The sequence below is a fragment of the Girardinichthys multiradiatus genome, chromosome 21 (genome assembly GCF_021462225.1).
Source record: "Girardinichthys multiradiatus isolate DD_20200921_A chromosome 21, DD_fGirMul_XY1, whole genome shotgun sequence".
NCBI classification, from domain to species: domain Eukaryota; kingdom Metazoa; phylum Chordata; class Actinopteri; order Cyprinodontiformes; family Goodeidae; genus Girardinichthys; species Girardinichthys multiradiatus.
This window is the reverse complement of record NC_061813.1, coordinates 19,442,824-19,455,168: the sequence shown is the minus strand read 5'-3', so window position 1 is coordinate 19,455,168 and position 12,345 is coordinate 19,442,824. Positions and strand designations below refer to the sequence as shown.

General features: G+C 44.3%; 1 protein-coding gene across 3 annotated transcripts in view; it reads right to left on the bottom strand.

Moving 5' to 3' along the window:
• The window catches only part of cntnap2a (contactin associated protein 2a), a 498,604-nt gene that overhangs the window by 255,535 nt on the left and 230,724 nt on the right, over positions 1-12,345 (bottom strand). For all 3 annotated transcript variants that reach the window (XM_047349232.1, XM_047349233.1, XM_047349234.1), the window contains exon 4: positions 5,674-5,821. In XM_047349232.1, coding sequence (XP_047205188.1) covers positions 5,674-5,821 — 148 coding nt within the window. The remainder of the gene's footprint in view (positions 1-5,673; positions 5,822-12,345) is intronic.

Below are 12,345 nucleotides of genomic sequence, written 5' to 3'. Positions count from 1 at the left end.
AAGTTTAGGGAAAAAAGTTACTTTGGATGCTCCTAGTGGCTTCAAGACTTATTGGCATAATAAGGAGATCTCACTGGAGTTACTGTCTGTGTGGCACGGGTGAGGAGGCACCATCATGATCTGGGGAGGTTGTTCTCTCAATAGAACAATGGAGCTTCAGGTGGTGCAGGGGTGTCAAACCATAGCTGGCTACTTGGAGATGTAGCAGCAGGCACCACTCTTGCCTGAGAGTTGTCATCTGTGTGGTGATGAAGAGTTATTTTAACGGGACAACAGTGCAAAACAATATGCCCATCTGACAAACAGCTTCTTCCAGGAATAGAATATTTCTTTTTAAACTGTTCTACATGCTCCTCGAATCTAAATCTAACTGAAAATGTTTAGAGCTGGGTGATAACACAAAAACCTGTCTGCTGGTGGTTTGGTGCAGCCATTTATTATCAAAAACATTAGTTTGTGTTTAAATTATAATGACAACAGCAACTACCTCCAATAATTAATAATAATAATAATAATAATAATAAAATTTATAGTTTTTTATTGCCCAAATTTCAGAAAATTTTGGACTGACATGACACTAGCATTAGACTGCTTGGTGGTAATCTGGTCATTGAGACCAATTCTGCAAAAATATGTCTGAATCTGTTTTGGCTCAAAAGAGAGGTTTCAGCAAAGACTGAACAAACACTGCATTCTGCTTATGTTGCATCACTATGTAGCTACCAAGCAGAACTAGGAAACAGAGCTCCACCAGGTATTCCAGATGCTAAATAGGAAATATGAGAATGGATGTACCATTAACAACACTTAGGAGTTACTATTTCTGATGCAGAATTACAAAGAAACACTTAGTCTATAAGACTTCTATAGGTTTGACCCATCATATTAAATCATTGAGCTTTGAGCACAGTTTGTCTTGTTGGAAAAAAAACAAACTGAAATACAGCAACAGAGACAGTTGAACCACTGACTTGGCAAACCATTTTCAGGACTTTGGACTAAGACATAATTATTAGAGCCCGTCCTTTACCACAACGAGATCAGGTTTGTTTCTAAATAAATGGTTTGCAATGGTCTTGTTTTTGTGTGGTGTCATTGCCAAGCCATAGACTGTCCATATATTTATTAGGCTCGCTATTAGTGATTGTAGTGTATGTTGAAGGTGTTGTAGAGAAAAATAGGGACCCATAACTTCTAAGCATAGCACCCTCAATAAATTGACAAGCTTCCCCATAGCACTGGTTTAAATGGCCACTAAATGGAATTATCTACATGTGACATATGTCCTTATCATTAATGTGTGTGTATAAAACATCAGAGAGTTTCTGGGCTCCTGAAAGACCCCTGCAGGTTTCGAGTAGAGGTGCACTGACATTGATGGATATAGAGCCATGTGGAAAGCAAAATAATCATGAAATGATCTGGGGGAGGTTGAACTCCATAAAACAGGAAAGGGAAATTAAAAGATGTCTAAGGAATTGAGAATGTCAATCACAAATGTTCAAACTCACAAAAGTAACAAGTAGTTTAGGAGGGATTCTTTTGAAACCAAGCCACTGTCATGTCAAATCAACAAAAAAGGGAAATTAAAACGTTAGCCATGCAAAGTAAAACACAGATTATTACAGCTGATATATAGGACTCTTTGAAAAAAGCATTGAGACTGAAAAATTGGCTGCATGGTCAAAATACCATAAAAAAACACCACTATGACAATGCCACAAGCCAGCCAATTTACAATACACCAAACAGAACAGAAATAATCCTCAAAACTTCTGGAGCAAGATATTTGGAGTGATAAACATCCTGCTGCAATCTTAAAAGCCACATTTGAAAAAGAGTCAACATAAAAAGTGGTGGATTGTTTATGTTTTGGTGACGTGTGAGTTACTAAGGCAAAGAGAACTTGGTCTATATTGATGGCAAGATGAACACATCATACATCCTTCCATGCATTGTCTGCTTATGTCTGCTTATCCATACAGAGTTGTGAGAGGGCTGGTGCCCATCCCCAGTGGTCACCGAGCAAGAGCATGCTCCGGACAAACAAAAAAATGTTGTCTGCTTGAAGTCTTTTACTCTGACCTTCTTATTTCTCAGTAAAAACTACTGAAACATTGGACTAAATAACCTATGGTTTGACATAAAGTTTTGTACATTTGGTTTGATAGTGGAACAGTCTGTAACCGAGTTGATTATAATGTTGCAACACTTAGATTAAGGATTGGACACCTGCTATTACACACTCTATGTGTCACTGTTTTGGTGTCTATCTGATTGTCTACTGATAAAAACTGAGGGAGTGTACATTCCTTACATGGAAGTACCAGATATAAAACTACATGTGACCTTCTTTCAAGGCGGCTTTGTCACTTTGTTCAACGCGATGATCCAGGTCAGGAGAATCAGCGCTGATCACGGTAAACATTCCTCTGCCTTATTTAGATTAAAAGTGTTAAAAGTTTTGTTTTGTTTGAGAGTCTTTGCCCTCGCGGCTCACTGTGTGGTTGGGCAGGATGTGGAGGGGGTGCTTGGAGTGGGGCTGTGTGTGGAGGTGGCACTGTGTGGGTGTTGCTTCGTTGGGTTTTCGGGAATGAAGTTCACCTGTGGGAGTGTGGCCATGTGCTGTAGGGAGGGGATTCATGGTGTTTCGATATCTGTGTCCTGGTTGGGGGTTGTCCTGTGGGGAAATTCATGTTGGGGTTCACTGGGGTGGGGGGCTCATGGGGTTATGATTGGAATTCATGGGGGGGTTAGGACTATTTCATTCATTGTGAAACTTCACCAAATCTCACAACTGTTCATAAGTTTCCAGGATATCACAATTGTGTTACTTTGCGCACTAATGATGTCTGTCATTTCAACACCCACCCAGGGATGCCAATAATGTAATGATTATGATTATTGATTAATTAATATTCTTAAATATTATAATTAAAAATCATAATTCAGAAAAATAATTAATGTAAAGAGTTCGAAGTGTTTCTCCTGGCAAGGTCCCAAGGGGTTCTTGGAGTTTCCCAGGTGTGTCTCCCCATCCGATCAGGTAGACTCTAGCTGTGGAGATTGAGTCCACGCCTAGTTGTGCTGACGGGAGTTTTGGATCTGGTTTTACCAGGTTCAGAAATAATTCAGAAATTATGTCTCATAGTGGCTATCAGATGGTAGAACGGTGGGGCCATGCCCTTAGCTACTAACAGCTGATTGCACCAAATCTCAAACAAAGGGTCATAAAACTCTGAGGTGGGAACTCGGTGGAAAAACTCCAGTAATAAAGCTGGGACAAAGGAGTGGTCAGACCGCAAGCCCCAACCACAGCTGATTTGAATGAAAAACTTCTAAAAGTCCAACATCTAACTCCTGGCTGATTTGGAATCAGCCGGACAGAAACATGGACATGCACCTTGCAGATCACATCTGCACTCCGCGATTCAGCAGCACTTGCACAGCAAATCAAAGCAACTCACCATAAACACTTCAATCAATATTGTAGGCAACAAGTTAATACCTTGGATTGACTACTGGTGATTCTAAATCACCTTAAACTATGCCTCACCCTGCCCAGACCTCTAAATACACCTATCCAACTTGATATAAAAATAACAAAATTACTTTGACGTTGCTTTCTAATCTTCACCGGCTTGAGGCTGGGTTGTAGGTCTGAAGAAAAGCGGAGGGCACCAGAGTGTTATGCGTCCATGATCAACTCAAAAACGGTAAACTTCTTATCCGTCCAAAAAGGGGAAAATATTAGGAACCATTGATGTCGACTGAATCAACAAGGAGGAAAACTCAACTCCTTGGAAACAAACCTCTGTGGGTTTTTACCTGCGCCAGAGTGTCAGCGGGGTCCTCAGTCAGTTATGAATCTTTTGACCTTCTTGTATCAGACAAAATTACAGCTTTCAAGCTCTTCTGGGAATGGCCGTGTGGAGGAAAAGTAACTCGCCTGTGTGTTTCTGTCGTTGCGTCGTCCAGTGAGACACGTTGGAAATTGCATCAAAAGTTTGGTTTTACGCGGGTTTTATAATCCTGGGTGACGTCAGAGTTGTGCATGTCGAAATGCGCATCCTAGTTGGTCTGTCCAACCAAAATGGGTGACCCCAACGAGAAGTTTTGCCTGTCATATTAGATTGAAATAATGAACTCATAGTTTTTGTCAGGTGATTTACCCGAGGCCTTAAAAACAGAAACTATCAAACAACTTTTGAAAAAGAACAATTTGGAAAGTTGCTATTGCAAAATTACAGGCCCATCTGCATTTGATCCAGAATGCTGCTGCCCGCGTCCTCACTAGAATTAAGAAAGTAGAGCACATCACCCAGTTCTAAAATCACTTACACTGGCTCCATGTGTTTTAGAGAATAGACTATAAAATACTTCTGTTAGTTTATAAATCACTAAATGGCTCAGCACCAAAATACTTGTCATTGTATAAATCTTCCAGACTACTTAGGTCTTATGGTTCAAGTCTACTCTGCATCCCCAAAACCAGAACCAAACATGGGGAAGCAGCATTCAGTTCTTATGCTCGACTAATCTGGAACACACTTCAAGAAAACTGCAAAAATGCCGAATTCCTAATTTCTTTTAAATCAAGGTCAAAAACATATTTGTTCAGAGTTGCCTTTGATTTCTGTAAATTGACTATTAGCTGAAACATCACTAATTTCAGTCGGTTTTCTTAGTGTAAAGCACCTTGATTTGTCTTGGTCCTGAAATGTGCTACACAAAAAAAACATTCAAAACATTGCTTTGCCAAGCCTTGGACAGGTCACCAGTGTATCAAAGTGAATACAGCTTGTAATAGGAAAATATGGAAGAAGAATTAGCACACGTAAACCCAGAAACTGCACATGGGAAATTCTTGGTGTTCCAACATGCCAATGATCCAAAACACAGGTCCAAGCAGACTTCTCGTTGGTTACATTGGTTGTGTGAGTTTAAATGTCATTTTCAATAAAATGCCCGCTGTTTTTTGTCTCTTTTTTGTTTTTTGTCTCTTACTTCTATCTCTTTTTTTAAGCTCAACTTACAATCTGGTTATGAAGCAGCAGCATGAAATGTTAATACTTACTCAAATACATAATTTTCCCATGGTCTTAAGATTTTGGTAAGGAGTGTGTAAAGTAAAAACTTTGCTTGAGTTGAACAAGCATCTTAAAACATGAAACTATAAAGGCTGTGTGTTCACTGGAAGATGGTGTTAGGATATTGTAAACTATATAAATAAACACAGAACTGTACTTAAAGAACAAAACAAAAAAAAATGTACAAAAGAGAGTCTGTTATGAATTAGCGTTATACTGTTTTAAAATATAATAGTGCCACTGGCTCAGTGTAGCTGATAAGGGCTTGATTAGCTATAGAACTTATTTTTTATTGGCAATCTTGGCTAAAGTGCAAACAATTTTACAAAGAAAACTACAAACCTTTCACTTTTAGATCAAGTGAAGCTGAATTTTAAAGTACATGTTGATGGACAACAATTATTAGTAATTCAGTCTTAATTAAGTGGCTCTTTTGATATCGTTTGTATGATAACATATGTGCAGTCCAGGTGCTGCAGCATGGATATTATCAGTGGATATGGAAATTATAATAAGCAAGACAAACATATTAGCATAGATCTATGTAAAACCAACATTTGAGTAGAGGTTTGTTTTCACTCACAGTAAGAACAGCCATACACTTCTATGCGGAGACCAATACGTCCCTCTTCACTCCAGGCTACTGGGATGAGCCTAAGAAAGCGAGCCACAATTCCCTGCTGCAGTTCATGACGAACTGCACTTTCTGAATTGGAGTTTCCAGTAAAGGCCTGTGAAAAAAAACCAGTCATGAATAGATATTCAAACACAAATACACGTACATAAAAATCACAAATGTTGGGACCTAGCCATGGATTTCAACATTAAACACACTTTTCTGGAACTTTCAAAATAAATTGCATTTAACTGACTTCCAGCAACTGAGGAAAGGGGGGTAACAGCAGACTTCCCATGATGCCACTGTCTGAATAAGAACAACCCCTTCCAACAAGCCAATCTCTTCCACTGTTCCTCTTTGCGGGACCGGGATCGGAGAGGAACAGCACGCTAATGTCTCTTTGCTGGCAAAAATGGCCAAGATGGCGCCGCAGATGGTCGCCTCGGCGTGTTGGTGCACATTGTTTTGTTTTGTTTTTTGCTTTAAAACGGTCTTCTGTGATGGTACCCGGAGCTCTCTCACCAGAGAAGAACTCATGAGCATCAAGGCTACTACACCAGAGGAGTTATTTCCAACTTTTTTTTTTTGCCTACTGCTCTGGAATTTTTGGACATTCTGGTCAAAGGTGCGCTCACCTTTGTTCACGCGGTGAAACGCCGGAAGAGAGGGAAACGGGCTGGGGTGCTGGTACGTCTTCGCCAGCGTGGACTACGAACACCGTTACCTGGAATATTTATCTCTAACGTGCGCTCACTTCCCAACAAAATGGAGGAACTACAACTGCTGTTGGGGAAAAACAGGGATTTTTATTCATCGGCAGTTTTGTGCTTCACGGAGACGTGGCTGTGTGGATTAATACCGGACTCTGCGCTGCAGCTGGCAGGATTCCAGCTCTACAGAGCAGACAGAGACACGGAACTCTCCGGCAAAGCGAAAGGTGGAGGAATCTGTTTTTACCTCAACAGTGGTTGGTGCAACGACGTGACAGTGATTCAGCAGCACTGTTCTCCAGACATGGAAGCCTTCATTATAAACTGTAAGCCTTTCTATTCCCCCCGTGAGTTCGCTTCGTTCATCCTGGTCGGTGTTTACATCCCCCCGCAAGCTAACGTGCAGGTCGCACAGCGCATGCTCGCCGACCAGATACTGAGTGTGGAGCGGACCAACCCGGACTCCTTAGTAATCGTCGTTGGCGACTTTAACAAAGGTAATCGGACCCACGAACTCTCCAAATATAGACAGTTTATAAAATGTCCGACCAGAGAGGACAACATTCTGGATCACTGTTACACCACCATCAGAGACGCTTATCACGCCGTCCCACGTGCTGCACTGGGCCAATCTGACCACATCATGGTCCACCTGATTCCTGCATACAGGCAGAAACTAAAGCTCTGCAAACCTGTTGTGAGGACGACAAGGAAGTGGAGCAGTGAGGCTGTGGAGAATCTCCAGGCGTGTTTAGGCTGTACAGACTGGGATGTGTTCAGGACTACTACCAGTCTGGACGAGTACACAGAGGCTGTGACTTCCTACATCAGCTTTTGTGAGGACAGCTGTGCACCATCATGCACCAGGGTGAGTTACAACAATGACAAACCCTGGTCCACAGCTAAACTCAGAAGGTTAAGACTGGATAAGGAAGAGGCCTTCAGGAGTGGGGACAAAGACATATACAGAGAGGCAAAGTACAAGTTTGGCAAGGCAGTGAAAGAGGCCAAACGACTGTACTCTGAGAAGCTCCAAATCCAGTTCTCAGCCAACGACTCTGCGTCTGTCAAGCAAATCACCAACTACAAGCCGAAAGCCCCCCACTCCATCAACGACCGTCGCCTCGCCAACGACCTGAACGAGTTCTACTGCCGCTTTGAAAGACAAAGGGACAGTCCTGCAACCATCCCCCACCCCAACAGCTGCAGCCACAATCCACCACCCCCACCTCCCCAACCTCAAGAGGGGCCTTGGCACCTCCAACCCCCACCCTGAAGTTCCCCCCCACCAGCCCCCTACCCACGCCGAGGACGGTTCTTTCCATCCAGGAGAGGGACGTCAACAAACTCTTCAGGAGACAGAACCCCCGGAAAGCTGCTGGTCCGGATTCTGTCTCACCAGCCAGCCTGAAGCACTGCGCTGATCAGCTGTCTCCAGTCTTCACAGACATTTTTAACACCTCACTGGAGACATGTCATGTGCCAGCCTGCTTCAAGTCCTCCACCATCGTCCCTGTTCCCAAGAAGCCAAGGACCACAGGGCTTAATGACATCAGACCCGTCGCCCTGACCTCTGTGGTGATGAAGTCCTTTGAGCGCCTTGTGCTCTCTCACCTAAAAGACATCACCGACCCCCTCCTGGACCCCTTGCAGTTTGCCTACAGAGCCAACAGGTCTGTAGATGATGCAGTCAACCTAGCCCTTCACTTCATCTTCCGGCACCTGGACTCCACAGGAACCTATGCCAGGATCCTGTTTGTGGATTTCAGCTCTGCCTTCAACACCATCGTCCCAGTTCTGCTACAGGAGAAGCTCTCCCAGCTGAGTGTGCCTGACTCCACCTGCAGGTGGATCACTGACTTCCTGTCTGACAGGAAGCAGCGCGTGAGGCTGGGGAAGCACGTCTCTGACTCCCTGACCATCAGCACCGGTTCCCCCCAAGGCTGTGTTCTCTCTCCTCTGCTCTTCTCCCTGTACACCAACAGCTTCACCTCCAGTCACCAGTCTGTCAAGCTTCTGAAGTTTGCGGACGACACCACCCTGATCGGACTCATCTCTGATGGTGACGAGTCCGCGTACAGATGGGAGGTGGACCATCTGTTGGACTGGTGCAGCCAGAACAACCTTGAGCTCAACGCTCTAAAGACAGTGGAGATGGTTGTGGACTTCAGGCAGAACCCAGCACCACCTGCCCCCATGACCCTCTGTGACTCCACAATTGACACTGTGGAATCTTTCCGCTTCCTGGGAACCATCATCTCCCAGGATCTCAAGTGGGAGCCAAACATCAGCTCCCTCATCAAGAAAACCCAGCAGAGGATGTTCTTCCTGTGGCAGCTGAAGAAATTCAACCTGCCAAAGACTATGATGATGCACTTCTACACAGCCATCATTGAGTCCATCCTCACCTCCTCCATCACCATCTGGTACGCCACTGCTACAGCCAAGGATAAGGGCAGGCGTGTCATTCGGTCTGCTGAGAAGGTGATTGGCTGCAGTCTACTGTCGCTCCAGGAACTGTACACCTCCAGGACCCTGAAGCAGGCAGGGAAGATTCTGGCTGATCCCTCCCACCCCGGTCACGGACTCTTTGAGACTCTCCCCTCTGGCAGGAGGCTGCGGTCCATCCGGACCAAAACCTCACGCCACAAGAACAGTTTTTTCCCATCTGCCACCAGCCTGGTTAACAAAGCCCGGAAACCACCCTGACACTCTCCCTTTCCCCCACACCCCCCCTTTTTTGCTGACAGGACACCTGTAACCTGTAAATCTATGCGTTACATTAACGCTCAGCATGGACTCCTGCTTTACTTGCACTGCCATACTTGCACAATGATCACCTGCACTGTTGTATTGCTCTTGCATCTTATACTGCTCTATATCTACTCTCACTCACTTAAAACTGTGCACATATATTTATATTATATTGAAGATATGTTTATACTGTTTAATTTGTACTGTATTGCACCGACTACGCCAAAACAATTCTTTGTATGTCCATAAACGTACTTAGCAATAAAGCTTTTCTGATTCTGATTCTGATTCTGAAAAAGACATAACTCTTCAACTGGATCCAAGAGTGTCATAAGATCACGCGATCATATGCACAAGTTAAGTATGAGTGAATAACTGTTTGTGTACCCAGTATTCATTCATAAAAAGGGGAATTAAGGTACACGCCTTGCTCGACTTTCTTTCTGAGGCCTGCAGAAGCAAATGGTGTCCCAGAGAAGTCCCTGCAGAAACGCTGTCTCTACAAGCCGAGTGAAGCTGTTTTCCTTGCCTGAGAGGAGGACAAACGAGTAGCCGCATCACAGCAGTTAACGTGCAGTGTGGTCAGCGGACAGAATGAGCCGTCTTCCAGCCACAGCTACGGAGGTTAGCTGGAAGCTAACCCTTTGTTCACAGAGCTCACAGAGCTCTCTTCAAACTTCATCGTTGACAGCTTTTCCTCAGCACAGTTCATACAAGGTTAGGTTTGGGCAGAGCAGAACAGAGAAATAGAAGGATTTAGATTGAAATTATCTAAATGTTTTTCATTTTATGAAGTTTGATTTTGTTTGTGTTTAACTCAGCTATCTTGGTGCTAGCAGAATATCTGCTGTACACATGTTCAGTTTGTGTTCTTTGTCTGTGTGTTTTTAAAGTTAAGACAAACTTTATTTAAAGGGTGATTTTAAACACAGAAGATCGGCCATAAGGCGCCGTCCGTGCTTATGCATTTTAACCCTTTTATTGACGGTATTTTTAAAGGTGTGGGTTTGATTCTGGTGCTGAGCTATCAGCTTATTTGTTAGCTTCAACTGCTAACAGGTAAGGACAGTGGTTGCTGCCAAATAATATTTACCCAGAAAAGTTTAGTTTTCAATCCAGTAAATAATGTGTCCCTAACATCATTTTACTAAATTTAATAACTAAGTAAACACCATTAAGCCCCATTTCTCCAGAAAGATTTGGCTCTTTTCCAAATTACATCCTTAGATGTTTTACCATTCCTTTAATAATATTTCTTTAAATATTATTTTAATAAAGAAAGGCAGCTAATTAGACACTGTTGAGAATTGGTCATCCAGAAGGTTGGTTTTATTCAGCAGATCATTATTTAAAACATTATTTTATTAAAATAATATTTTATCTGCTCTTGTATTGTGAATGGTTGTCTAAACGTTTGCTGATTATTGCCTAAGTTGGTTCCAAGACTAACTTAACTTTATTTCCAGATTCTTCAAGATAATCCTTGGTTCTCAAACATAAATAACATTGCATGGTAATGTTGCATCACTCTTTTGGTCATGGTTCTCAATCATGTTTTATCAACTTGTTTATATTGTACATAGCCCCATTAGTACTCGTTATTCTTTAATTCTGCTTGGTAGTTAGTTGGATTGTTTTAGCATAGCAAAGAGTTTGTTGATTGAAATATTTTTGACTTTGAGTTGACTTATTTTTGTTAATAAATTCTTGTATTTTAAGGAATTGTGTGAATTCATTCCATGTGTGTGCAGAGTTTATGCTGTTCAATAATGTCAGAGGTCGTCTCACACCTTTCTATTTTGTCCTAATACCATCGCCTTACTGGACTGGTATTCACACGACAACCCTTAACAGACCGAAATATTATTTGATAAAATATTAAAATATTAATCGTACTCGTATTCGTCGTCTTCCGCTTATCCGTGACCGGGTTGCAGGGGCAGCAGACTCAGCAGAGACGTCCAGACGTCCCTCTCTCCAGACACCTCCTCCAGTTCCTCCAGGGGGAGCCCAAGGCGTTCCCAGGCCAGCCAAGAGACATTGTCCCTCCAGCGTGTCCTGGGCCGTCCCCTGGGCCTCCTCCCAATGGGACGTGCCTGGAACATCTCCCGAGGAAGGCGTCCAGGAGGCATCCGGTATAGATGCCCGAGCCACCTCAACTGGCTCCTCTCGATGTGGAGGAGCAGCGGCTCTACTCCGAGCCCCTGCCGGATGGCCGAGCTCCTCCCCCTATCTCTAAGGGAGTGCCCGGCCACCCTACGGAGGAAGCTCATTTCAGCCGCTTGTATCCGGGATCTCGTTCTTTCGGTCATGACCCAAAGTTCATGGCCATAGGTGAGGGTAGGAACGTAGACCGACCGGTAAATTGAGAGCTTTGCTTTTCGGCTCAGCTCTCTCTTCACCACAATGGATCGGCACAGCGCCCCATTACTGTGGCAGCCGCACCGATCCGTCTGTCGATCTCCCACTCCATTTTTCCCTCACTCGTGAACAAACCCCGAGATACTTAAACTCCTCCACTTGAGGCAGGAACTCCCCTCCAACCTGATGAGGACAAGCCACCCTTTTACGGTCGAGTACCATGGCCTCGGACTTGGAGGAGCTGATCCTCATCCCAGCCGCTTCACACTCGGCTGCGAACCGCCACAGCGCATGCTGTAGGTCTTGGCTAGAGGGGGCCAGCAGGACCACGTCATCCGCAAAAAGAAGAGACGAAATCCACTGGTCCCCGAACCAGACCCCCTCCGGCCCTTGGCTGCGTCTAAAAATCCTGTCCATAAAAGTTATGAACAGGACCGGTGACAAAGGGCAGCCCTGCCGGAGTCCAACATGCACCAGGAACAGGTCTGACTTAGCGCCGGCAATGGGACCAAACTCCTTCTCCGCTCGTACAGGGACCGGATGGCCCCTGATAAAGGGCCCCCGATTCCATACTCCTGGAGCACCCCCCACAGAGCATCACGAGGGACACAGTCGAATGCTTTCTCCAGGTCCACAAAACACATGTGGACCGGTTGGGCAAACTCCCATGAACCCTCGAGTACCCTGTAGAGGGTATAGAGCTGGTCCAGTGTCCCACGGCCAGGACGAAAACCACACTGCTCCTCCTGAAGCTGGGGTTCGACTATCGGCTGGACTCTCCTCTCCAATACCCTGGCGTAGGCCTTACCAG